The sequence below is a fragment of the Myripristis murdjan genome, chromosome 11, assembly GCF_902150065.1.
Source record: "Myripristis murdjan chromosome 11, fMyrMur1.1, whole genome shotgun sequence".
Classification (NCBI taxonomy): domain Eukaryota; kingdom Metazoa; phylum Chordata; class Actinopteri; order Holocentriformes; family Holocentridae; genus Myripristis; species Myripristis murdjan.
The window spans coordinates 20,231,279-20,257,665 of NC_043990.1; the positions used below are offsets into that span (position 1 = coordinate 20,231,279).

General features: G+C 42.5%; 1 protein-coding gene across 2 annotated transcripts; it reads left to right on the plus strand.

Moving 5' to 3' along the window:
* The first annotated feature begins 2,831 nt into the window (after positions 1-2,831).
* Positions 2,832-26,387, plus strand: col1a2 (collagen, type I, alpha 2). Of its 2 annotated transcripts, XM_030063989.1 has the most exons (51): positions 2,832-3,029; positions 4,947-4,948; positions 6,145-6,156; positions 6,580-6,615; positions 7,204-7,290; positions 7,929-7,985; positions 8,377-8,421; positions 8,588-8,641; positions 8,831-8,884; positions 9,081-9,134; positions 9,349-9,402; positions 10,233-10,286; positions 10,607-10,651; positions 10,863-10,961; positions 11,264-11,317; positions 11,772-11,870; positions 12,437-12,481; positions 12,959-13,057; positions 13,341-13,394; positions 13,522-13,629; positions 13,742-13,795; positions 13,917-14,015; positions 14,384-14,437; positions 14,617-14,715; positions 14,991-15,044; positions 15,251-15,304; positions 15,579-15,632; positions 16,176-16,229; positions 16,355-16,399; positions 16,838-16,936; positions 17,355-17,462; positions 17,787-17,840; positions 17,955-18,008; positions 18,966-19,019; positions 19,181-19,234; positions 19,399-19,506; positions 19,837-19,890; positions 20,671-20,724; positions 20,859-21,020; positions 21,206-21,313; positions 21,729-21,836; positions 22,211-22,264; positions 22,404-22,511; positions 22,628-22,681; positions 22,844-22,951; positions 23,192-23,245; positions 23,638-23,745; positions 23,938-24,184; positions 24,407-24,591; positions 24,793-25,035; positions 25,330-26,387. In XM_030063989.1, exons 1-51 carry the CDS (start codon positions 2,960-2,962, stop codon positions 25,474-25,476), a joined length of 4,074 nt encoding a protein of 1,357 aa, XP_029919849.1. In that variant the 5' UTR covers positions 2,832-2,959; the 3' UTR covers positions 25,477-26,387. The 2 variants fall into 2 exon arrangements, with proteins under 2 accessions (XP_029919849.1, XP_029919850.1); XM_030063990.1 differs by lacking the exon at positions 6,145-6,156.

Consider the following 26,387-nt stretch of genomic DNA (forward strand, 5'->3'; position numbering starts at 1 on the left):
AGAAATAGATTGAATAATTTCTGAGAGGCTTTAAATGTGCTCTCCTATTCAGTGTGAGGGATTCTATGCACCCACAACATTAAAGTGCAATTACCTTGAAGGATGAAAGAAATTCACTTCTGAGAGATACTTATGGGTGTATTAGCATCTAAATCAGCTGGTGAGTAACAAGTAGAAAGCAGATCTGAGCCTGTTACCATGACTGAGTGGAGCTTGAAGGGGTTAGTTTGAACGTCCTGTGTCTAAACTGGCTGACTGCTGCCAGTGATAAACTTCTTGACCCATAGGACACCTCACATTCCTGGGAAAAAGGGCTAGTCCCCCCGAACTGCCAATCAAAATATTTTCCAGGCAGTTAGTGGAAAATGTATAGTGTATTATTGAATGTATTTTTAAACCTTGATAAATTGTGATGAAATTGTAATGTTTTGGATCGTTTTAAAATGAAGGTGGAAATGCAGTTGTCATATTGTGAATGTGTATTTTTCTCAATAAAATGTTTTTGCTCAAATCTTAGAAGCTATTACATGGTTTGTCAGCTGCCCTGTTTGTGTCACCTTTTAATCTAAAGGTTGGAATGTATTTTAATGTTAGAATTTAACTTAACCTTTAAATCTGATAATGTTGTAATACATGCTGTAGAAATGTTTATTCAGCGTCACTGAACAGCTATTAAAGCAATGTGCACATTTCTGTACAGACTGAATCTAAGCAACAGAAGAAAAGGTGATGATGTGGAGGCTTGCGGCCATCTTTGATTTCTAACGCCGCCTGTCTGGTCTCTCCAGCTACTTCAAGGCTTCAGATCCTCTGCAAACATGAGCATGTAACTATGCAGGCAATGGGAGCTCTGCCATCTTTAAAACACATTTCATCTCACTCGCCCCTCCTCTACTCTACCCCCCCCACCCCCAACATCCCTCACTCTGTCTCTGCCTCGCTTTCTCTCTTGCTCTCTTACTTGATTGAGGGAAGACTTGAGTTGGAGTTGTCTGGATCGTCGAACGATGACTAATTTTTTTTTTTTTCTGGCACAGAGGATAACAGGCCTCTCCATGGACAGAAAGAAAAGAAGAGTTGTGCAGCCATTTGAGAAATAGCCCCAACAATGTCACTGTCTCTGTAAAGTATCTTCTGAGTGGTCTGCATGTCAAGTGTAGCATTATCTTTGCTATGTTGGACAGCAGCACCCCAGCATAGAATAGAATAAAAATAGAATAGAATAGAAGTGTGTAGTCTCCATGCATGCTCAGACTTTTTGCTTGGCAGATGCATTAGTCTACATATCATGTGTAATAAGCTTGTGTCATCTTCCCTCATATCCCTACCGGAAGTAACTAAACGTAGTCAATGTGGTGGCTTAATTGGCAAAGAGAGATCAAGGCGTTTACTCCGTGGACATAAAAACTCCCTTGTAAACGACAGAATATGGAGGAGACAATGAGGTGAAAAAATCATTGGCACTCTTGACCAAATCATGAACTGCCTGTACTGCTTTAACCCACGTCAGCCAACAACCTGCTCCCATCTGAACCAGGAAGGATGCAGCCTGCTCACACCAGGCCATAACATATCAGTGTTTTTAACTTAATGAAAGCATCTGATCTCTGTTATTCATCATGAGGGTATTCTTTGATGCAAAGGTCAAATGCAGAATGCAAGAGTGGTATTTTAACCCAGAGGGCATCCCTGCTGTTACCTATATGTGTGATTTATAGGAATATGTTTCTCTGGAAGGGAAAGAGGGCGTGTAATATAATCAAATGTGAGGGTGTAAGGGCCATGGAGTGCTGGTGTAGAGGCTGACTAGATGACATGTCTGGTCATGTGGGCAGGTAAGAACTGCTGGGAGAGAGAGAGAGAGAGAGAGAGAGAGAGAGAGAGAGAGAGAGAGAGGTGAAATGTGAATGTTTCCCTCAAACTTGTCCTTTGTCAGTCCAAAGCACACTCCAGCAGTATGTGTTACTGTGTGTTGTATATGCACTGATAAGCTTTCACGTCATCAGTGTCTTAAGTGAATTATGTTCATTCTATACGCAGAAAATCACCAAACAGGTTCTTGAAGCGAATTTATTTTACTGTCAAAGGGTTTGCAGGAAACGCTTGGTAGTTGTGGTTTGCACTAGTATAGATGGAATATGGCACTGAGTCTACGCATATGGGGAATATTGGGGATAATCTCACACTGCGCAAAAACAGCAGCCTTCACACTAATAGGAATTCCAGACAAGCAAAGAATACAGCTGGGATATTAGGTCATTTATAAAAAGAAGAAAAAAAGAAAATCCGTGCGCAAAAACGACAACTTGAAAGTCAAAGGCAAATAAACTCTGCTGCAACAGGTCGACAGCAGTTCAAATGGCGATGCTGCATCATAAAATTCTCCCCTAAGACTCCGAGACTGAGGAGAGCCAGGCCTTCTCGGTGCCCATCTGTGCCCATCGACGCGCTCCACACCGGAGATATTTTACGCACAGACCCAGGCTGTGCGCAAACTGCCCGGCGCCCATATCTTGGTAGTCACCCCGGATTCACTACGAGTCGTAAAAGAGGAAAAATAGGCCTTCATCTCCCTTTTAAACATCGACGCTGTCCACGTCCTCAAAAAGAATGGATCTAATTAAAACGTTGCAGTCGTCATCATCGCCAAAGTTTTGCCAAACGGATTCTGGTGGAGAGGAGGCTGGGAGATGCAGGACCACATGACTGACTCTGGGCTGCGGAGGGATGGGAGTCAGATAGGGTTTCTCCTCTCCCATTGGCCGGTGGGCTGACTTTTGACACGCAGACCAGGGAACCTCCTGCCGTATAAATAGGCCTGATAGGACTTTATTATTCCAGCATCACGGCAGCAGGTTTCTGCTAAGTTTGGAGTTACTCGCGTCACAACTGTATGCCTGCTTAAGGTGGTTAAAAACAGGGGCTCAGCAGCACAAGGAGTCTGCATGTCCGCTTAGACATGCTCAGCTTTGTGGATACCCGGATTCTGTTGCTGCTTGCAGTAACTTCATACCTAGCATCATGTCAATGTAAGTTTGAATATCTGCTCTTTTCTGTGATGGATATTTTTTTCGGGTCCCATTGCTTGAGGATCTCACAGCTGCGTTTTGCGCTTGGCTATTGTTGGACACTTACATCAAGGTCAACCTGAAGACAGCTCAAAGCTCTACAGAATTAAACTCAAGGATTGAGCGCATTCAGAGGATTCTTCGTTGTTTCCCAAGGATACAATAATTGTCATTTGATTAGTATCCGAGAGGGAGGAGAGCACTACTGAAAAATGTTTCTATCACTTTGAAAGAAACATCTAAAGTATTCAGTCTAGTCTCTTTTTAAAACTTTCAGTGTATTTGGACTTATCAAAATAGTTTAAAGTTGTTTTCTTCTTAGGATAAAAAGTTTGGGGCGTTGTACATATTGTTCCATGCAGACGTCCAGGGAATGAAGCATTATTATAGGAAACTGCAATGTCGCCCCCAGGTGGCTGCAGTTGCAAGCATCTTTTTTGGGCACCAATTAGATTTTTTCCACGGAGAGAAAAAAAAAAAGCTGGTTATCAAAGATACAGTAGGAATTACTGAGAATGCTATTTTCTTTTTCTTTTCTTTTCTTTTTTTTTTGAAAGAAAAAAACAAGATTAGTTATGTCATATGGCCTTCTTCATGTCTTTATTTGAATTTGATATCTGCATAGTGTATATCATTTAACAAGAGCTAAACACATTTAGATGACTTTTAGATTTTTAAACAAGTGTTTATCAATGTCTAACGTTCAAAACCTTTTTCAGATAATAATGTCCTACCTTAAAGGGGGGAGGTAAATTGGCTCACATCTCAATCAATATCCAAGTGCGCCGCCTTGTGGTGTACTCTGGACATGACGCATTAGAGTTCTCAGGGGAGGTCCCAAGGATGCCAAACTCAGCCATGACTAAGCAGGCCCAAACTTAGAGGTGGTAACTGATGCTCGGCTGCACTGGGGTGCAAAACCTGCAGCAAGGTCAAGATGAGAACCACAACTGTCAGCCACTAGTTGGGGATACAATCGGATGACAGTTAAAACTATTTTAATACATTTTGGATAGGAATTAGTCTAATTAGGATAAAATCCAACCATTTTCAACAGCTGCATCACAAAACTGACGCTGTAATAATATTGGAGCAAGTCAGACCCTATAAGCAGTATCAAATATGATGTAATCTTTCCTTTACATCTTCCATAACTAATGAAGCATTTCTTATCTTATCATTTGCATCACTGGATGAGCTATTCTTATCCCAAGGGCATGAGTCCCTGTGTAGGCCTGCTAGTGGCTGCAATGGTCTAAAACATTTAATACATACACTCTGAAAGCCTGGCCCATAGACAAACCTTTAGTTGGGATGGAACATGATTCTCATCATGTAAGATGACAGCAAACAGGTAGCAAAAAGGTAAATGGCTGAGCATTTTTTAGACATTGCCCATACAGTTATGTACTAGCAGCCCTTAAAGCTGACATGTTGTTTACGTGCTGGATGAACATTGAGGCCTTCAAACAGTAATGAGGCCTAAAGAAATCAGAATCAGTCAGGCCTCCTCGATTTAACATTGAATATTCAGTAAGATGGATATAAGAGCATTAGATTTTGCTGTTGCTGTTTTACTTCCCCCCATGAAGGAGACTGCAGTGGTTACAAATTGTTTATGAGGAATCTTGTTCTTGATTGTTAAGATACTCTTTTTTTCTCTCTGCCATTTTTTTTAATGGCAATTAAAAATAAGACAATTTCCACTGTTCTATAATGAGGAAGAGTTTTGCACAATGAAAAAGAACATAGATGGATGTAAATTATTTTCAGGTGATTGCTTTAGAAAAGTTCAACATGTTCTAACCGGGTATTCCCTTTTCTCTCCCCACCCTCCTCCTCTCCTTCCTCATCCTCCTCATCTTTGCAACGCCACAGCGGTTAGTACACATGCATGAAATCATAAACAAAGTACTTATTGAGAATAGTTTTACCTTTTCACCCTGTCTCCTTGGTTCCAAAACCTCTGAAATATATCTTGAAAAGACTCGTTCGTCCCGTCTTGGCAATTTGAGCAATCTCAGCGATGGCAGAGCATTTCATTTAGGAATTTCTACTCCTGAGCACAGTTATTTCTTCCAGTTTTCCCCCTTCCTGTCCGTGGATAGGTGAGGGTCCTATTGGCTAACGTTAACGTCAATGAAAGCTAATACCGGCCGTACTGAGGCACCCACGGGGCCTGGTACAAAGGATCCTTTCTGAGGACAGCAGAGCGGGGCAGGGGGAGATTGACCCTAACAGCTGGCTTTGAGTCAGTTTTGCTTCTTCCTCTGCTGCTTGGTTTGTACTAAGACGTGGAGAGGCAAGCTGATCTGAGGCTAGTGTTAAAAAGGGTGAAACCCTCATCTGATATATCACTAAACAAAGTGATAAACTCTTAAAGTAAAATTAGAAATTGGAGCTGAAAATTAAAATTAGTATACAAATTCCATCAAACTCGGTTTGTGTAGGGATGAATGGCATTTCTTCAATCATTTTCATTTGATTTGGTGGAAGATAAATGCCTTTCTTAAGAACAGTAATCAAATACAGTGTTCAGTTGAAATGTTCTGCTTATAATTGAGATTACCTCAAATTAAATACTTCATAGCATGATGTTTGTGATGTCAACAGCAGCATTTTGATGTATTAAAGGCGCAGTGTGTAAGCACAGTGTCTTTCTGGCCACATCTTGAGGCTTGAAACATTTTTGTTCCATATTATTCCAGTGGACTGAGATGATCATAGTGCTGGAAGTTGTTGTGGCAGTTTCAGGGGGCCTCTGAGGCTGGTTTTGGCCTTAGACCTCATCATGTTGCACCTTTAAACATCTCAATGCAAATGGGAAATTGCTGATGTATATCATGTGCACATTGCTGTGCTCTATTACCATTTAGATTCCTGTATTTGCATGAGAATGTTGTGTGCATGCTACTGATATTCCCATAGTATCAACCCTAACACCAGTGCATGCTGGATCTTGTTTTGATAATGGCAACTGCTGAGTGGTCAATATTGCCTATGCATTAAATGACATAATAAACACTGAAAAGACAATAAATAAATCTTAAATTTATTTATCTTCTTTTCTGTTTAGGGAAGAATCAAGGTGAGCATGAAAATGTCCTGTGTGTCATTTCGCATCTTGAGTGTGGCACATCTGAAACATGAAGCATAGCGCAGGCTAGCAGTGGGCGTCCGTCTGATGTTTACTGTGATGACGTTGATTGAAATGTGTTTTTAACTTGCTTGTCCTCTCACTTTAAGGTCAAGTTTGTTTACACACACATTTAATTGACTGATTTATACCACATCCTGAAAATGTAATGTAGAGGCATTTTCTATGTTACATTGGTTGGTTCTTGAAACATCAACTGGATGTTGTTTGCCTTTAGTTCCATTTAGTGTAGTTTAGACGAGTGGCAGTGGCCTGCTTTGCTAGAGGCATGTTATGGTGCTTATATGTTTCTAAGCTGTAAGTGGAGCTGTCTGTGTTGTGTTTTGGTCTGACCGAGTGATTCTCTTACCGCAGGGTCCCAGAGGAGAGAAAGGACCTCGAGGTGACAGGGTAAGTTGAAGTCAAACTGCGCTGCCTCTGGTTAAAACTTTGAAACAAATGATTCCAAATTTGTTCTTTGGGTGGTTTGTTGGTACTTTGATGTGGTATACCCAAAATATATTTTTGGCATGGTGACGTAATTTGACCTGCCAACCTCATTAGGCCACTCCCCCTTGTTTACATTACCCATAATCCTACATCTTGGGTGTTAACAACAACAATAATAGTAGTATGAATGGACTTTATGAACAATCTACAACAAGGTGTAAACTCTGATGCCATTTAAACTTCTGATCTGAAGTATTTATTGCCAAATGCTATTTTTTATGGTACTACTGTTCCCACTGTTGTTGAAATGAAGGCCATTCATTCTGCATGCCACATAAGCACAATTTGTTGTCTATATTTTACAGCACTGGTTTATCTTACATCAATCAGTCTATTTATAAATTATCTTTGGAAAAGAAGTCAAAAGGAAAATTTGGAAATAAGCCTCTGACTTCTTTGTCACTTCATTGCTATCCACTGGATAGTTTTAAATGACCATGTTTTATCTCAACAGAAATGTTTAATGACTACATTGTCCATGTTTTACAGGGTCCTCAGGGCCCAAATGGAAAGGATGGCAAACCCGGACTCCCTGGTCCCCCTGGTCCCCCTGGTCCTCCTGGACTCGGAGGAGGAGTAAGTACTCTATTTTTACTCCCCAGATAAACTGCATTGCTCTGCCATGTTTATCTCAAAATCATGTAAATTAAGACATGTGAAAAATGTGACAAATTGGGAATACAATGTTGAAGCAGTCCGGTATGTCATGAAAACTGAAGCAAGCTCAAAATAATGAGTAAAATATGTACATTTGAAGCGTGCAATTGACCCACGTTCAGGACTGCAGGCCAGGCTCTGAGTGCTGTGATAGTTGACTTCATGCTCACACTCAATGTGTGTTCCATAATTTCTACTGACCTCATTCCCTTATCAGTGATGTCATGACCTCATGACCTCTGACCTTTTGACCTCATGACCTCCTGGCAGATCCACTCTCCCACCACCCAAAAAACCCAAACAAGCAAACACAAACAAGCAAACAAACAAACAAACAAACAAACAAAATATTATAAATAGTAAATAAGCATTTTTCATGGCTGATTATTGTAGTTTTGCACATAGCCCAGGTAGGGAATTGATGTAAACAATGATAGCTGTTATTTATCTGGACTGTGTCAGTTCAAATTCTGTTGTATTGCTCTGAAACATCCACATAAATATGTAAGTATGCTTAACCTGTTGTTCTTTTTTTTTGTTTTTGTTTTTTTTAACAGAACTTTGCTGCTCAGTATGATGGCGTTAAGGCTCCTGATCCCGGCCCTGGACCCATGGTGAGCATCTCCCACCCCCTTAACCTGCCCTCTTCTTCACCCACCCACACACACACACACACACACACACACACACAGTGTTACATGTCAAACCATACCCTTTACATTTATATTTATAGAGCTACAAGGAGACTGACTCTACTGCACATTTTGCTTCTTGCTTTTTTTTTGGTTTGTTTGTTTTTGTTTTTTGCTTTGGATCCTTACCTGCCCATGAATGATTATTGTCCATGGTAAACTTTTCATTTCACTTGAGCCTTGTATTTGTGGATCCACCATTCTACAGTTGCACTGATACTGATGACAAAGTGCATTAAGATGACTTCAGTTATGATGTGCTAATTATTGATGATTGATCATTGTTAACTGCTAACTTATGTCTCCTTCTTAGGGCATGATGGGCGCTAGAGGACCACCCGGACCTCCTGGACCTCCTGTAAGTACACTCACAGATTTAATATTTACCTTTACACTTCTTATACACCCTGATTATCCACTCTCATTGTTTGATCATTTGCTCATAAACTACAAATGCAACCTACTGTTACCCACATTGTTGCTATGTTGTCTGTGCTGATTTCTGTGTCTTTTTTAATCAACAGGGATCTCAGGGACACACCGGACATGCTGGTGAGCCCGGAGAGCCCGGACAGACTGTAAGATTATCCTCCATAATATTCATGATTATTTATTTTATTGTGTCTTTATAGAACTGGGATTCTTTGGGAACTGTAGTTTATTTGGCATGGGGGAAACTCCATCCCAGACCCACTCAGGTGATGCCAACTTGATGATTTTAAGCATTTCTCATGTGTGTGATCCTAACGCTCTGGTTCTCTCCCCAGGGCCCTGTTGGTGCTCGTGGACCCCCTGGACCCCCTGGCAAAGCTGGTGAGGATGTAAGTAAACATTTGTGCCATGTTTCACTTTTATTCAGTTGTCTTAACAACAAATATACCTCGATCATTATTGTGCCACCTGAAAGAGAAGTGAAAACATAGACAATTCCCTATTTTTTCAGGGATTTTATTGCAGTTGTCATAGTTGATTATAACTTAAATGTCAGATGTTTAAGTTTTGTTTGCTGACACACAGGGTAACAACGGAAGACCCGGCAAGCCTGGAGACAGAGGACCCCCTGGCACTCAGGTCAGTGATTGCCACGAAAACACAAAGTACTCATAAGAATTTGACACATCATGTTAACTGCTAATTTAAATGTGGACAGAAAATTACTCAGAATGGTAAAATGACACCCACACTTACCTTCAGGCCCCAAACAGAGATGTGCAGACACAGCCATACTGAAAATGCCATAACGCTGTATGTCTTTGTAATCATGCTTCCTTGTTTGGACTTGCAGGGAGCTCGTGGATTCCCCGGAACCCCTGGACTTCCTGGAATGAAGGGACACAGAGTGAGTGCTGGTGTTTTCATCCCTAACCTGAAAAGACCACATTACTTGTCCTGCACCTTCACAAACACCTTGGCCCACCTTGCTTGGAGCAAACAGCAGAAAGCACATCAAAATTTAAAAAAAAAAAAAAAAATGGAAGTAAAGCTAAACTGTGAACAAAACCAGAACTAAAATGTTTTGGAACAGTGCACCATAGCCAAGAGAGTCATTTGTAGCAGACCTCAAACTCTTATGAACTACACTTCCAGCACCTATCCCCTTGTGTGCTTTCCTACTTCCTGTTTCCTGAGGCGGGAGCTAGAAAAAAAAATGTGCCCAGTAAAACCAAATAAACAAAAATAAAACCCCCTATTCCCTGTGATACCTTATGAATCACAGTGCTGGAGTATTTTCTTATATTAAAAGACTGGCTCATATTTCCCTCTCAATTGACAGATATCCCATATTGCTAGATTTAGAAATGCCTTCTATGTGAAACACAGCCAGAAATTGTCTTTTGGGAACCATCAGTCTTCCCTGGGGTGGCACTGATGTGGCTCCTACATGAGACTTTGAATATCTCCTCTCCAATATATATTCTTAACAAAGGTTAAACAAGCAAACATCTTGTTTATCCACACAATTTCCATGAGATTATGGATCATGCAGCTTCCAGTGTACAGTATTGACTACATTGCTCCATTTTAGCAGTGTGGCACAACTCCTTTTGTCATTTGGCCTTCCCTTATCTCTATGGGTTGTAGTCTACTGTCCGTCATGTGATGTCTGTTGGTCCTTGCATCTGAAAATTCTTCTAATTGTCCTCTATTGTCGCTCTCTCTGGGTTTCAGGGTTACACCGGTCTGGATGGACGCAAGGGAGAGCCTGGTGCTGCTGGTGCCAAGGTAAGGTGGCAACATTTGCATTCCTCCTGACTCTGTCCAAGAAAGGTTTCCAACAGGTCCTTGGATTCACTACCCAAGTCAAATGTCAGTTTTTGATCAATAGCTGACTTTCAGTATCATTGGGTTTACTCTCAACTTTGGGTTCGTAACATAAGTTTGTATTCTGTGTAGAAATTACCGTAATAGTGCACACACCTGTACTTAAGCCCTTTAACGCAATCATATTTTCTAGTCGTGCTGATAATTGACCTATGACCTTAAGCTGCTTCATCCAACATGCCGCATCACCCTAACCCCACTATGTCCTGCCTCTCCTACAGGGTGAGAATGGTGCCCCTGGTGCCGCTGGAAGTCCTGGACTGGCTGTAAGTTTCTGATAAAATTGAATCCACAGACACTTCATTTAGATTTCACCTCAGACACCCATGAGAACAACACAAAGAGGATTCTGTTTGCTAGATGGATAATTGGATGGATGCTATGCTTTATTAATTTTTTTCTCTCATTCATCAAAATACATCACTGCAATAAATACACTTGCTGATCACTCCTGCTTCCTGTGTGTGTTCCCTGCAGGGTGCTCGTGGTCTGCCTGGTGAGAGAGGTCGCCCTGGCCCTGCTGGCCCTGCTGGTGCTCGTGGTGCTGATGGCAACGTTGGACCCGCTGGCCCTGCTGTGAGTACTCACCCATTTAAGCCCCTGTAGATGTTTAATTGAATTGAATTGGCCCTTGAATTGAAAGGTAGATCCAGTGTCTGATTCTAAAAATTGGTCCGTAATTATTTTAATCCAGTGTTCTCAGATTAGGAAAGTTCTTCAGGATAGTGTAGGTATCTCGAAGGAATACAAAGTATCAGCAAAAGGAGCAATTGCATGTCACCAAATTTTGACTAATTTTGACCTTCATGTGAACTTTGACCACTATGATGTATATTCTAACATCATGTCTGCTCTCCCATCTCCTGTCCTCTTCCTAGGGTCCTCTTGGTGCTGCTGGTCCCCCAGGTTTCCCCGGTGGTCCTGGACCTAAGGTACATGAGATTTCACTTCCTGTGGCACTTTGCCTCCTCCAGCAACATTTTTTTAGCTTTTCATCACAAAATCTAAGGTTAGGGTCACAAAGCCAGACAGTTCTCCTTGCCATGCAGATACAGCAGCTCGTTTCTTTCAGAGAGACGTATTATGAACTACATCTCATCTACCAGCTAAATTAGCCAGACGCAACTCATCAGTCTTTATATCCTCAAGGGACTTGCCAGCACATTTTACTGTAACTGTAACACTGTGTATTTTCATAGAAACAGATCATATATTTGAGCCACTTACCTCTCAACAATCAATTTGATGGGAACAGACAGATCAGGATGAAAACATAACAACACAACTCTACATATAGATATAGTGTTTGCTTTGACCACTGATAGCTAGTAGATATTGATGATGACAAAGCAGTGTGTGACCATGGATGTGTCTGATCTGTAACAGGGAGAGATTGGACCTGCTGGAGCCACTGGTCCCTCTGGACCTCAGGGATCTAGAGGAGAGCCTGGTCCCAATGGCGCTGTTGGACCTGTCGGTCCCGCTGTAAGTATAAAAAAGATGTAGCTGCCAAAACTCACCAGCCACCTTTCTATCACTTGAGACCAGGTCTACACCGACTATTATTACTGATCTCTGTTATTATACAATCACATAATTGTTTCTGTTAGTTACATTGATGGTCAGATGAATAAATGTCCTACTTCTGAGGGCAACTGAAATTGTTGTTCCAGACAAGATTGATCAATTCGAAAAGTGTCATTCAATTACAAAGGAATCTTACCCGCTTATTATTATGACACAAATAATTTAAAAGCATTTGGCAATGGTGCTATAATCCTTGCCTTTGTCCATTATGTGCTAGCTTGCTAGAGACCCTTTCTAAAGCAGTTAATGTGGTCTTGGTGATGTTGTGTCACTTAAAAAAAAAAAAAAAAAAACAGAAATGGATATTGTATTGCAATATTGTAATATTTTCACATAATTCATAATCACTTATTGTATGTTTTTTTTACGCTTTCACCCTTCCATTCATATTATATGTTTTATTTATTATTTGTTTATTTTTCACATGACATAGTTTTGTTTATTATTTTGTTTTTTCTCCCTAGGGCAACCCTGGTGCTAATGGTCTGGCTGGAGCCAAGGGAGCTGCTGTAAGTATAATAGTTACACCAGAGATGAATAGGTCAAAGGTCATTAAGGGTCACACAGAGGTTACAGGAATCAGACCACTGGCAGCCAATAATCCCATGTTCCACACAGCTCATATATAATGAGGAAGAACAGCAGAGACCAGGACATAACACTTTCCTCTGTAACACTCCAACACAATTTATATATTTATAAAATAGTTATAAATGTGATTAGGGTTATAGTTAGAGATAGTTAGAGATAGTCACTTTCATGTAGCTAATATACAATATGTGCACATATTTCAGTAAATTTTCTTTTATATTTACAAGCACCTTAATGATTTGATTTGTATCAAATGATATATGATTTTTTTAGTAAAAGCTAAAAACACTGAAAGTGGAGAGAGACCAGTGAGACACACTGAGCAAATACTGAGTATGTATGAAGTTAGGCTGTTACATGGCTTTAACTCATCTGTCCTCACCTACACCCCACAGGGCACCCCTGGTGTTGCTGGAGCCCCTGGCTTCCCCGGACCAAGAGGAGGACCTGGACCCCAGGGACCTCAGGGTGCTGCTGGTCCTAGAGGCCTGGCTGTGAGTACACATGCAACATGTGCACGCAAACATGTGCAACTATACTTTGTACACCTAAAATATAGAAAACACAGTTATAACCATGCAGATAAGCACACCCTTACACATGTTCATCATGCTGTCATATGCATGTGGATGAGAAGACACACAAATATAACCACACGTTTTTAGACAATTTTACACGTGTGGAAACAAACACATAAAAGTTACACATGCATGCACATTAAATTATACACATTTGTTCAATGCATTAATGGAATATGTTTACCTCTATCTGCGGTAGGGAGATCCTGGTGCTGCTGGTATTAAGGGAGATGGTGGTGCCAAGGGAGAGCCTGTAAGTTTCAATATATTCTGATGTGTATTTATAATTTTTTATTCATAACATACTGTATAGTCAAACTGCAGCTTAAGACATTGTATTTTCATATGATGCCTTTCAACATCTCTGTTGCCATCTTCAGGGAGCCGCTGGACCTCAGGGACCCCCTGGACCTCAGGGTGAGGAGGGTAAGAGAGGACCCACTGGCGAGCCTGGTGCCACCGGCCCTGCTGGAAACCGTGGAGCCAGAGTGAGTACTAGACTCCATCTCTGGTGATGGTGTCACATACATTCAGATCTGTGCTCAAACCCATGTAGTATGGATCATCTGTTAATTTCTCTTGATGATGTATCTCTTATAGGGAGCTCCCGGCACCCGTGGTCTGCCCGGCCCCGAGGGAAGAACTGGCCCTATTGTAAGTTTAACCACAAATAAAGAGACATCAGATGTCCCCCAGTCGCATGCTGAAACTTCCACATCATTTTTCTCCTCACCATTTTTCTCCTCTTCCCTCTCTTTGTCTCTCTCTCTCTCAGGGCATGCCCGGTGCCCGTGGTGCCACTGGCGGCATGGGACCTCGTGGTCCCCCTGGAGATGCTGGCCGTGCTGGCGAGTCTGGACTGACTGGTCCCAGAGTGAGTATTTTGATCAGGTGTATTGTTGAACTTCCAGTCAGGCATCTGATCTGAGTTCTCTGATTGGAGTTTCGCTATAGCACGCACTTTAAAAAGACCTCACCACGAGATCTATCAAATTCTTGGCAACATTGCTCAGTTCAAACAGTTTGCATGATAATGCCATCATGACTTGAGTATGGAGCACACTAGCTCCTGATTTTGGAAATAGTATACATTTTTTTGATGTGAATCAGCATTTGCATGGACAAAATGAGGCACAAAAGATTCAAAGATGACAGGAAGCTATAGTCATCTTTAGTCCAAGTGACACCCATTGTATAATAGTACAAATAAATGAATGGCTGACCAATATTGTATCTATACAGGGTCTCCCAGGAAGCCCCGGAAGCGCTGGACCCCCAGGAAAGGAGGGACCTGCTGTGAGTATACTTGAATTATACTGAAGTTAACTAAACCGTACCAAAGTATTATACTGTACAGCGCACCAAAAATGTCACATTCTCAAATTAAAACACAAATATAAACTTTCTTTGATATGATTTTAATGAATATATGATATAACGGGTCTTCCTACTCTACTTTCTGTATCCTCGTCCAGGGTCCTGCTGGTCAAGATGGTCGCACTGGTCCTCCTGGCCCCACTGGACCTAGAGGCCAGCCTGGAAATATTGGCTTCCCTGGACCCAAGGGACCTGGTGTAAGTATAAGCAGGACCGGGATAAGACAGGACCAGGACAAGGAACTTTATTTGACCTTACGCTGAAATCTGCATTGTTTTGTTGTCAAGGGTTAAAGAGTAGGCTACAGTGTGAGGGATCGCATTTTACCTGTGTTGTGATCCACTGTCATTACTAAAACATGACTGATTTTAACCGATTTTAGTCAAAACAGAGACAATCTTAATGTCACATTCAATGCTGGTGTGGTAACTATTCCTTCTTGACATCCTTTTTTTCTCTCTTTCTCCTTCAGGGTGAGGCTGGCAAACCCGGAGAGAAGGGACCCACTGGACCCGCTGGACTGAGAGTAAGTCTCTATTAAATGACATATACCAAGTGTTTTCACATTAATGACATATTACAATGGTATAATTAATGCCACAGTTTTACACTTGGCATCTTACATGTAATTCACCAATAAAGTCAGAGCATACAGAACAAGCTACATATGAAGCCATCCTCTACCACAGAAATTAGCACTGCGTCACTGTGTGCCTATCTCTCTCTGTTAAGGGAGCCCCTGGCCCTGATGGTAACAATGGAGCTGCTGGCCCTGTTGGAGCTGTTGTAAGTATCCCGATGTAACTGACTATGTCTGGCTGAGGGCTTTGTAAGCCTAAATAACTCTCTCAGCTCATGGTAACTCCTCCTTTACTGATTTCTGGAAGTCTGGTTAAACGACATGGGATAACTGTTTAGAAATCCCATTGCACTATCCCTAGAGCAACTGTAATAGTCCATTGTATCAGTATACAAACAATAGGAATGATATTGATATTATTGTTAGTGATGTTCCATTGTAGCAGTGATGACACCCAGTGTTCTCTCTGTCTCCTTACAGGGCAATGCTGGTGAGAAGGGAGAGCAGGGAGCCGCTGGAGCTCCTGGCTTCCAGGTGTGAATCCAACATCTGTTACTATATGTACTAGCAAATTAGAGCGTTTTTAAATCAGGGGAATTTCACCCTTTAGTGCTGTGTTAACCTAGTCTGAAAACAGCTATGTGCTGTAAGAAGTGATAAACACATTAGTGCCATAAGAGAGACACATTTCACAGCCAAATGAAGTGGGTTGGTCTAGGAAGGAAGATTCTTCATCTGTCACTGCACCATTTATATTCTGCACCCAGCCTGACTGCCTAAGCCTGGCAGGCTGGTAAACTGAATTCTGTCCATTGCAGCTGGTGTCCAGCCCGCTCATTAGAGGCAGCAGCGCAGCTAAGGGATATTAAAAAACATGATCCACAGCTGTTGCAGTAAAAAATTAAGTGCTGTGATCAAAACAAAATCAGCCTCATTACTGTTGGGTTACTGTCAACACCAGGAAAACAGTTGATACGCATTACCTGTAAATACACATACCTGTCATAGTAGTTTTATAGCTGTAGAAATAGTGCAGGTGATTTCATTGGTGCTGATGTTATGGCTTGACACCCACAGGGTCTGCCCGGCCCTGCTGGACCTGCTGGAGAGGCTGGCAAGCCTGGAGACAGAGTAAGTAACACACAAACACACTCTGTGTTGTACAATAAAATCATAGAAACCACAGATATTTTTACATAGTATGAGAAGGGCAAATTAACAGTGCATCTTTAACCAACCACTCATTATTTCCATAGGGTATCCCAGGAGACCAGGGACTTGCTGGACCTGCTGGTGTCAAGGTAAGTCCACATGTCTATCCACATCGCTTCCTTTGCTCCAGAGCAAATGTGATGCTATTACTAACCATCCAGATTACACACATTCACCTGCTAATACTGTAGCCATCTTCAGTATTCTTGATAAGTTAGCCATCAAGACTGAAAAGCCTTTTGGGTCTATGTGCACCACACACACCCATTCCCATAGCTTCCAATGCTCCTGTATCTCCCAGGATGTTCCCTAATTTTGTCATCAACTTCAACAAGATGTTCAAAACCTCTCAGTATTTATTTTGTAGACAACTTGACTCAAATACAAAATATTCATTATTTTGATAATATGATATTTTAGGATATACATGTCTGTAACAAAACATACATACACACGTAACCAATTTGTAGTTTAGTGTAGTAGCCAGAGACAGTTCACTCATAGCCCCGCTGTGTCTATTCCTTTAGGGAGAGCGTGGTAACCCCGGTGCTGCCGGATCTGTTGGACCTCAGGGACCCATGGGAGCCCGTGGAGCCGCTGGAGCCCCTGGCCCCGATGGTGGCAAGGTAAGGTGACGCTCTGAATGTATCCAGTGGCAAAACACAGCCATAGCTAAAACATTTCCGAAGTACCTACACAGATATAGATAGAGGGCACTCAGGAAAATATTGTGCACAGAAAATTGTAGCAAACCAGTCTCTCAATCATTGACATCAAATGTCTGTGCCAAAGAAATTATAGATCCAATCCATATATTATCATGACACAATACGGTGATACAAACACAGAGACATAGTACACACAACTACATACAGTAGGTGTGCATGTTATGGTGCAGATTGGCACTGAAGTTCAATCATTGTTGCTAGCTCCTCTGACTATTGTAGCAAATACCTGAATAAACCAGTGTGAAATGGGTGGGCTTGTAAAGAAAAAAACATTTGATGGCAAAGAAGAATCATACTTTGTTTTGTCTGCCCCCAGGGAGAGCCTGGCTCTGTTGGACCCGCTGGTGCTAATGGACACCAGGGACCTGGTGGCATGCCTGGTGAGCGTGGAACTGCTGGCCCCCCTGGACCCAAGGGAGAGAAGGTACATGTCCAAAACCTACCACCTGCAAAATATAGGGCTCTATCATATAGACTTAAATCATTTCAAGAGCCATTCAGTACAATCGAAGTTGTCACAAACCTAGTTTGTCACATCATTTCTCTTGGTGATGTGCCTCTGTTTTTTACTCTGTTATCAACAATTTGAGCACAAATAGCATTCTGTTACATCAAAATAAAAGTTAAAAAATAAATGAATAAATAATGTCACAACCTTACTACACCACCAAGATCACCTTCCAGTTGATGAGAATGTGTCTCCCTCTGCCACTCTCTGTCTCACTCACTCTCACTCTCTCACCCATAGGGAGAGCCTGGACACAGAGGACCTGACGGCAACGCTGGAAGAGATGGTGCCCGTGTAAGTTAATCTCTCTCTTCCCTCCTCATGCACTTATTCAAAAGTAGACATTCCTTGCAGTGGATTGGTTGTCCAGATTAGTACTTTTGTCTAAATGTCATCTCCTCTCTGTAGGGCATGCCTGGACCTGGTGGACCCCCTGGACCCTCTGGTGCCAATGGTGACAAGGTAATTAGATGTTATATACACCATTCACCAACAAAAACAAATAATCAATAAGGTCAACCAGAATATAGGGCTTCAGGATGCAGGTCGTCACAGACAGTTGCCAGAGGATATTGTTATGATTTTAAAATGAAGTCATCCAAGATGGCTTACAGACTTCCAAACCAGCGGCCTGCAATAGAAAACCATCAGCACACGCTTTTTTAAATTTTAGTTTGCAGTCATTCTCCTACATTCACGTCTGGGTTTAACAAGCCCACTGTGACAGCCTTCCCATCCCTCTGCGCCAGAAATTACAAATCCCCCCTTATCTTCTGTTTTACCTGAAGCTAGAACCTCAGCATCGCCATCTACTGCCACTTTTGTAGTATTACACCAACAGCTACCACAACAGCTACACCTCATAGTAAGTTAGCACTGATAATGGATAAATGCAGCAAAGAAAAGGTTGACTTTGATATGGTTAAATATTTTAAGACTATCATATGTTTTTCAATAAATAATCAATGCTACAGTTTTTAATAAAAAAAAAAAAAATTTCTGAGCATGGTTAGTTTCAAAGCTTATTTTTTCAGTGCTGCTGGAGGAGAATCAGCTTTGAATTGATGGAGACAGAAAAACAGTAATAACAACAAGAACAATACTTTGGATCAAAGGATTATCATTGAAAATATTCACACTGCACAACTGGTATTTAGAAGCTGAATGTAGACTGAAATGGATTATCAGTTGACAAAAAATGTTAACATTTATCTAGACTCTACTGGGATTTAAATAAACTGACAAATGTTTGTGCAAGCCTGCACAGATGGATGGAAGGATGAGAGATCATTGGATGGATAGATGGATTGAAGTCATCAGTCACAAATGCTGCTGTCCTTGTTGAGCCAGTAGAGCAGCCATGACTCAGTACTAATGTCACATGCTCTAATTAACCTTTATCATTGTTCCCTACTCCAGGGAGAGACTGGCGCCTTCGGACCCGCTGGTCCCGCTGGACCTCGTGGAGCCCCTGTAAGTAAACCTATCTCACTTCTCCCACACTAATGAATCACCCAAAATAATCCATGGACTTCAGCATCAGAAGACGATCTTAACACTATATAGTAATCCAAGTCCCTTATAACTAAATGAAAACAAGGTTTCCTATCTGACCTACCGCTTTCTGTCTACAGGGTGAGCGTGGAGAGGTTGGATCTGCTGGAGCCCCCGGATTCGCTGGACCCCCTGTAAGTCTGCAAACAATCATCTTACTGGACAATATACTAATATACCATATGGTCCAAGCACCAGGATACCAATAAGACACATAAATGCATACTGTGCCAACATCAGACTCTGCAGTACATAAACACAGGGAGTGACCCAGTCTCTTTGCCATCCCTCCCTACAGGGTGCTGATGGCCAGGCCGGAGCAAGAGGAGAGCGTGGACCTGCTGGTGGAAAGGGAGATGTTGGCCCCGCTGGCCCTGCCGGACCCGCTGGACAAGCTGGACCTGCTGTTAGTACCATTAGCACTTAGTACACACACGCTGGCAGTGACACTTGGCAGATCTGACACTGGGATATGTTTGTGAAAGATCAGTGAGATTCATTGTTCATTTTGTAGATGATATCAAAGAAGGTTTAAGCAAGGTGTGACTGGAACAACATGGGGATAGCATTTGCTGTGAGACGACATCGAAAAAGTTGTGAATGGAGTTAACGTTTCATGGGGGATGACATTGCAGTAACGATAATATGAGAAATGAGCAGAAGTGAGGTAACATTTGAACTGGAATGTCTTGTAACAAAGTTGTTTGATTTGAATTGTCTTTCTTTGCTCACCTAGGGTCCTGCTGGTCCCGCTGGACCCCCTGGCGCTCGTGGTGACACCGGCCCTTCTGTAAGAACTAATACATAATTCATTCACAATCACACTTATCCACAAACTGTGCAGATATTATGAAAGCTTGCAAGCATACATACATTTCATTTTCTGAACCTCACAAAAAATATTAGAGCACACAGACACACACATACACTCACACACACAAAAGTGACATAATTAGCAGGGAGTCGAATAGGGCATCACCAGTTTAGCTCTTCCCCCTACGCAATGCCAATAGTCCCTTTCTCATTAAGTGAAAGCTACCCAAACAACATCCAGTCATCAAAAAGTTAGGGCAGGAGTTGTTGCCAACAATCAAATGTTTAGCCTAAATTGGAAAGTTATGTTTTGTTTTGTTGTTCTTATAATTAATCCAAGCTTTTACATAAAGGGCAGCCCAAAGAGACATTTTCATTCTTAATCTGGGCAGCCTGAGATGACAGGCACAACTTTGGTACCTATTTAGGCAATAAGTTGGTTTCTTGCCCTTACTACTGAGAGACTTTGAGGTAATATAACAGACTTCACAGGACTCCTTGGATATACTCTTTGGATATCAACATTTACATTTTACCTTAGTGTAGAGAGCTGTAGCCTTCCGCTATAAAACTTAAAGCAAAACAAGACAAAAACAACCCCGGTGGTATACTTGGGGGTTTCAGTTTTTTTTTTTGTATATGTCATAGTCAGGAGCACACACACACACCTACAAACACACACACACACACACACACACACACACACACAAAGCTGATGCCCTCTGTATAACCTTTGACCTTGTGTCTCCGACATCAGGGTCTGACTGGTTTCCCTGGTGCTGCTGGCAGAGTTGGTGCTGCTGGTCCCGCTGTGAGTATTGATTTGATATTTACAATAATCAGTAACTACACATTCTCTCTCTCTCTCACACACATACACACACACACACACACACCCAGGTTTCCCTCTTATGTTTGACATGAACTCTCCTCTTCTGCCCACAGGGTATCGTTGGACCCCCTGGCCCAACTGGTCCCGCTGGAAAGGATGGTCCTCGTGGTCCTCGTGGTGACTCTGGCCCCGCTGGAGTTAGTGGAGAGCCTGGTATTGTTGGAGCCCCCGGCCTCGCTGGAGATAAGGGACCCTCTGGAGATTCTGGTCCTGCTGTAAGTCACAGCTTATTCAAAAGTCATTAATTATTTCATGACACCATTAAACTTTGATATTTTCAGAACAAAAACACATCTCACTTCCAGGTTCATGAGCATTAGATCTTATAACTGCACTGTGCTCATATTGACCGTTGCAGCTGCATCCCCAACTCACTGATTTGTGTTCTGTGTGTGTTTAGGGTCCTCCTGGTACCCCTGGACCTCAGGGTCAGCTTGGATCTCAGGGATTTGTTGGTCTGCCTGGAGCTAGAGGAGATCGTGGTGTGCCTGGTGGTGCTGGTGCTGTCGTAAGTACAAACTAATACTGACATACTGCACAGTACCTAGCGTACAGTGGGCCAGTAATACACTTGCTTGTTCATCTGCGCTCTGATCACTCCAGAACTAACTTTTATCAGTCAAGGCTTTGAAAGTCTTCACCGGCAGTATTATGACACTATGGCCCAAATAACATGTAGGCCAAAAATCATCACAGGTGAAACATATCCATCATGGTCCAAATGTGAATTGACAGTGAAGTCATGCTGTTCCAAACAATGTGAATAGAGCAGGAGGAACAGAGCTTATTTAAAATGCCAAACATGCATGTACATGAATTCCAGCAAGTTCTTAACAGTCCAATTAGCAGTTGTAAACCCTGACCTGCCCGATCATCAACATTTAAAACCACTGTATTTGAGCTTATCATCTTCTGTGCCACAGGGTGAGCCTGGCAGACTCGGACCCGCTGGTGCCCCTGGAGCCCGTGGCCCCGCTGGCAACATTGGCATGCCTGGTATGACCGGACCCCAGGGAGAGGCTGGACGTGAGGTAAAGAATCAGATTCACAATCACATTCAGAAACTTTATTGATCCCCGAGGAGAAATTGGGTAAATATACTGATCAATGCCAAGTGACAATGCCCCAGTGAACTGTAATAGTGACCTGTTTATCCTCATGTTCCCTAGAGGGAGCTCAAGATCCCAAGTGTTGCATCTGTCTAATCAGTCTGGCTTGAGAAGTGCTACTCTCTTATGTTTCAATTTTTATGTCCACCAATATAAAGTAAAACTCATTTATAGAGCTTTGATTCATGCTCATGTTAAAGAGGCTGAACTGTGTACCCCTAACTGGTATGGTAGGCTAATATAAAGTTACAAGAGTGACCTTGTTGTAATATTATAATATTGTTTGCCATCCACAGGGTAGCCCTGGCAACGATGGACCTCCTGGCCGTCCTGGTGCTGCTGGATTCAAGGTACCGTCCTCTCGAACCTGAAACCATGAAAATAAATACATTTTTGCGCACACAGAACACATACACGTGCACACATATGCCTCTCACACACACATGCACACTGTGCTCTGACCTGTATGCTTTGTCGTCATGCTTACAGGGAGACCGTGGTGAGCCTGGCTCTCCTGGTGCCATGGGACTGGCTGGTGCCCCTGGACCTGCTGGACCTACTGGCGCTTCTGGCAGACCTGGAAACCGTGGAGAGGCTGTAAGTATCAACACTGGCCAGCTCAGGATGGATTGGCCAAGAATCAACAATATTTTCATCAGTGTGACTACCATTCAAAGTCAGTAATATTTGGACAAATATGTGTTCCACTCTAGGGCCCAGGTGGACCTGCTGGAGCCGTTGGCCCTGCTGGAGCTAGAGGTGCCCCTGTAAGTACAGCATGCCAGAGTATAATTATGAAAAAAAATATCCAAATCAGTGTCATCATACCTATCAATATCTTTGACATTTACATATGTGTCAATCACAGTATGTTATTGCAACACAGTGATTTTCCTGATTGCATGCCTGTGTTTGTGTATGTGTTATAGGGACCTGCTGGAGCCCGTGGTGAGAAGGGAGTTGCTGGAGATAAGGGAGAGAGAGGCATGAAGGGTCTGCGTGGACACCCTGGTCTCCAGGGAATGCCCGGACCCTCTGTGAGTACCTGCGCAGTCTCACATTGCAAACACTCTAAATATCAGCATGTGCAGATTTTTGCAATACTGTTCACCTGACGCCAAATGGACCCTGAACTTTCCTGCCATCTCTACTGCTATTGTATTCTCTTATATGGAATACTGGGAAAACCCCTACAAAACTACTTTGACCACACTGCTTTGTCAGAAAACCACGATTAGTGTCTCAATGTTATTTATTGAAACACTTTCTCCCCACAGGGACCTTCTGGTGACACTGGAGCTGCCGGACTCACTGGATCTTCTGGACCCAGAGTAAGTGCAAAACTTTATCATCCACACTACACCAAACACTTTTAGGCTGGATAACCCATATCATGAGAGACTAAAAGGAAGTTATGCTGTCCCCTATCCAAATCTTACCCATTTATGAAAAAATAAAAATAGTGAGACTCAATAGGGTGATTCGCATTGCACTGTAACAGACAAAGTATCCGGGGATGTTGCCGTATTATGATAAACCCCGGAAAATACCTGCATTTTTGACAGAACATATATATAACTCCCAACATTTTATCAGTTCTATTCTCTGTTACATATGATCACTTAAAAACATACATGGGACATAAGATGTTTATAATAGCCATACAATAGAGGAATTTAATAAATGAATCTCTGACAATCAAATATCAAACTCACCTCTTTAGGGACCTGCTGGACCCCACGGACCCCCTGGTAAGGATGGCAGAGCTGGTGCCCATGGTACTATTGGTGCTCCTGGTGCTCGTGGACCCCCTGGATACGTCGGACCAGCTGTGAGTACATCACATTCTCTTCATCTCCTTACACACTGCATTTGGCCCCTGTTGTAAATCAGTAAGGTTGTTGGCTAAATGCATGAGCTTCGTTATCTCTGACATTAAGGGATCTTGTGGAAAAGATCCCGCTTATAGTGATCTGCATATGAATCCTCCCCTCTGTCCACCTCTCTGTGTCAATGAACTCAGGGTCCCCCTGGAGCTCCCGGTCTGCCTGGACCTCCCGGCCCCTCTGGTGGCGGATATGACATCTCTGGCGGATATGATGAGTACAGAGCTGATCAGCCCGCCCTGAGAGCCAAGGACTACGAGGTTGATGCCACCATCAAGTCCCTCAACACTCAGATTGAGAACCTGCTCACCCCTGAGGGATCCAGGAAGAATCCCGCCCGCACCTGCCGTGACATCAAGCTCAGCCACCCTGACTGGACCAGCGGTGAGTTGAGGACACATCTGATTGCACTTGGAGGCTAAAATGCCCACCCATCTAGTAGCTGGCAGCTCTCACTTCCATAGAACCCATAGAATTCAGCTTAGATGGCTGTTGTCTTACATTTATTACATTTCTGTTGATGGATTTCACCCAGGACAATATGTGTAAGATACTCTATTCTCTACCCAGTTTTGACTCTCTCTCTCTCCTCCTCTGCCCCTGCAGGATTCTACTGGATCGACCCCAACCAGGGCTGCATCAATGATGCTATCAAGGTCTTCTGCGACTTCTCCACCCGTGAGACCTGCATCTATGCCCACCCCGAGAGCATTGCCCGCAAGAACTGGTACAGAAGCGCCCAGAGTGCCAAGCACGTCTGGTTTGGAGAGACCATCAACGGTGGTACTGAGGTGAGCCACCACAGGAGTCCAGCTTGACTCATTCATTTTGAATTAAAATGGGTTTTTCATAGCCCAAGCTGCATTGCACTGTAAACAAATAAACACCAGAACAAATCAACATACATATGGCCAGAAAAGACCAAAAACAATCCTAGCCACTTTCTAAGCCACTGGCTCTGCCTCAATATGTTGTTCATCTCTGTGCTGCAGTTTACCTACAACGACGAGACCATCAGCCCCCAGAGCATGGCCACCCAGCTGGCCTTCATGCGCCTGCTGTCCAACCAGGCTAGCCAGAACATCACCTACCACTGCAAGAACAGCGTTGCCTACATGGATGGTGAGAGCGGCAACCTGAAGAAGGCTGTGGTGCTCCAGGGCTCCAACGATGTGGAGCTGAGAGCCGAGGGCAACAGCCGCTTCACCTTCACTGTGCTGGAGGATGGCTGCACTGTGAGTAGCACTTTGCTTCTTTAGTTGCCTCCTTTGGTCATTTCTGTGTTCCCTTCATTGCTTGGGTCTTATTCAGCATATAAATCTGTTTATTTTGTACACAATCCATGTAATATGGAAATGCTATTTACATATTACACAGACATGACATTCCAAAAGCATGCATGCATTCAATTAATTACTTATTTTTCTCAGCATTGAGATTAGATGCTTGCTATATTGTACTGTGTATTATCTCGCTAGAGTGCACTGTTCTGAAATTTGGTCTCTCCTTTTCTTCTTCTACCGCTGCAGAGACACACTGGTGAGTGGGGCAAGACAGTGATGGAGTACAGAACGAATAAACCAGCTCGCCTGCCCATCCTTGACATTGCACCTTTGGACATTGGTGGAGCTAATCAGGAGTTTGGTTTGGACATTGGCCCAGTCTGTTTCAAATAAATAGACTCATGATAAATTAACACCAAAAAGAGAGAAAGAAAGAAAAAAGAAATATCTGCCCTTCTTTCTGTGTTGTTTTTTATACTGAATGCTGATTTCTCTCTGCACATCCACTTGCTTAAGCTGGGCAACTATCGGAAAGGACTGAACGGACTGAATGGAGCGTTTGTGCAATGCAAATTAATACAGCAACCCAAAGGGACGCGGGAAAACACCTTGTTGTGGGACATCATGTCATCCTTTTGTAAAAAATAAAAGAAGTGTAATAAAAATGCTGAAAGTATGCATCACTTTGTGGTCTTTGTATATCTTCCAAAGAGGAGGTTTAAAACCACAATTTCCATGAAAAAAAGGTTTAAACTACCTCATGCCTGTACTTAGAGAAAATACTATTGACAAAACCTGGGTCCACAACCGAGATGTTATGAGTTTTAATGCTTCAAGCTCTGTCCTGTATCGGAAGGTGCTCCATTACTTGAAGCAGAGATCTATGGTGCTAATATGCAGCTGTTGAACAAACCACTTTTTACTGTATTACTTTGTATTGACTTTTGAGGAGTCTTGCATAGGTCCCCCCGATACTCCCCCATTTTAAGCAGGTGGAATGATCCTAAATCTGATGTCTGTCTGGTTTTGTTTTTTTGTTTTGTTTTTTGTTTTGTTTTGTTTAGAAGGTTTTTTTTGTTTTATTTTGTTTTGTTCAGGCTTTTTACTCTTCAATTCCCACACCCAGTGTTCATACTGACAGCACATATCTCATCCAATTCTGAATGGTTTTTTAGGCGGCCTCTCTCTCTTTCAAAAAAAACGACACCACAAAGTCTATTGTACCTATTTTGTATATGTGAGATGTTTAAATAAATTGTGAAAAGTTCTGAAATAAAGCATGTCCAATGTTCCAAAACACACTA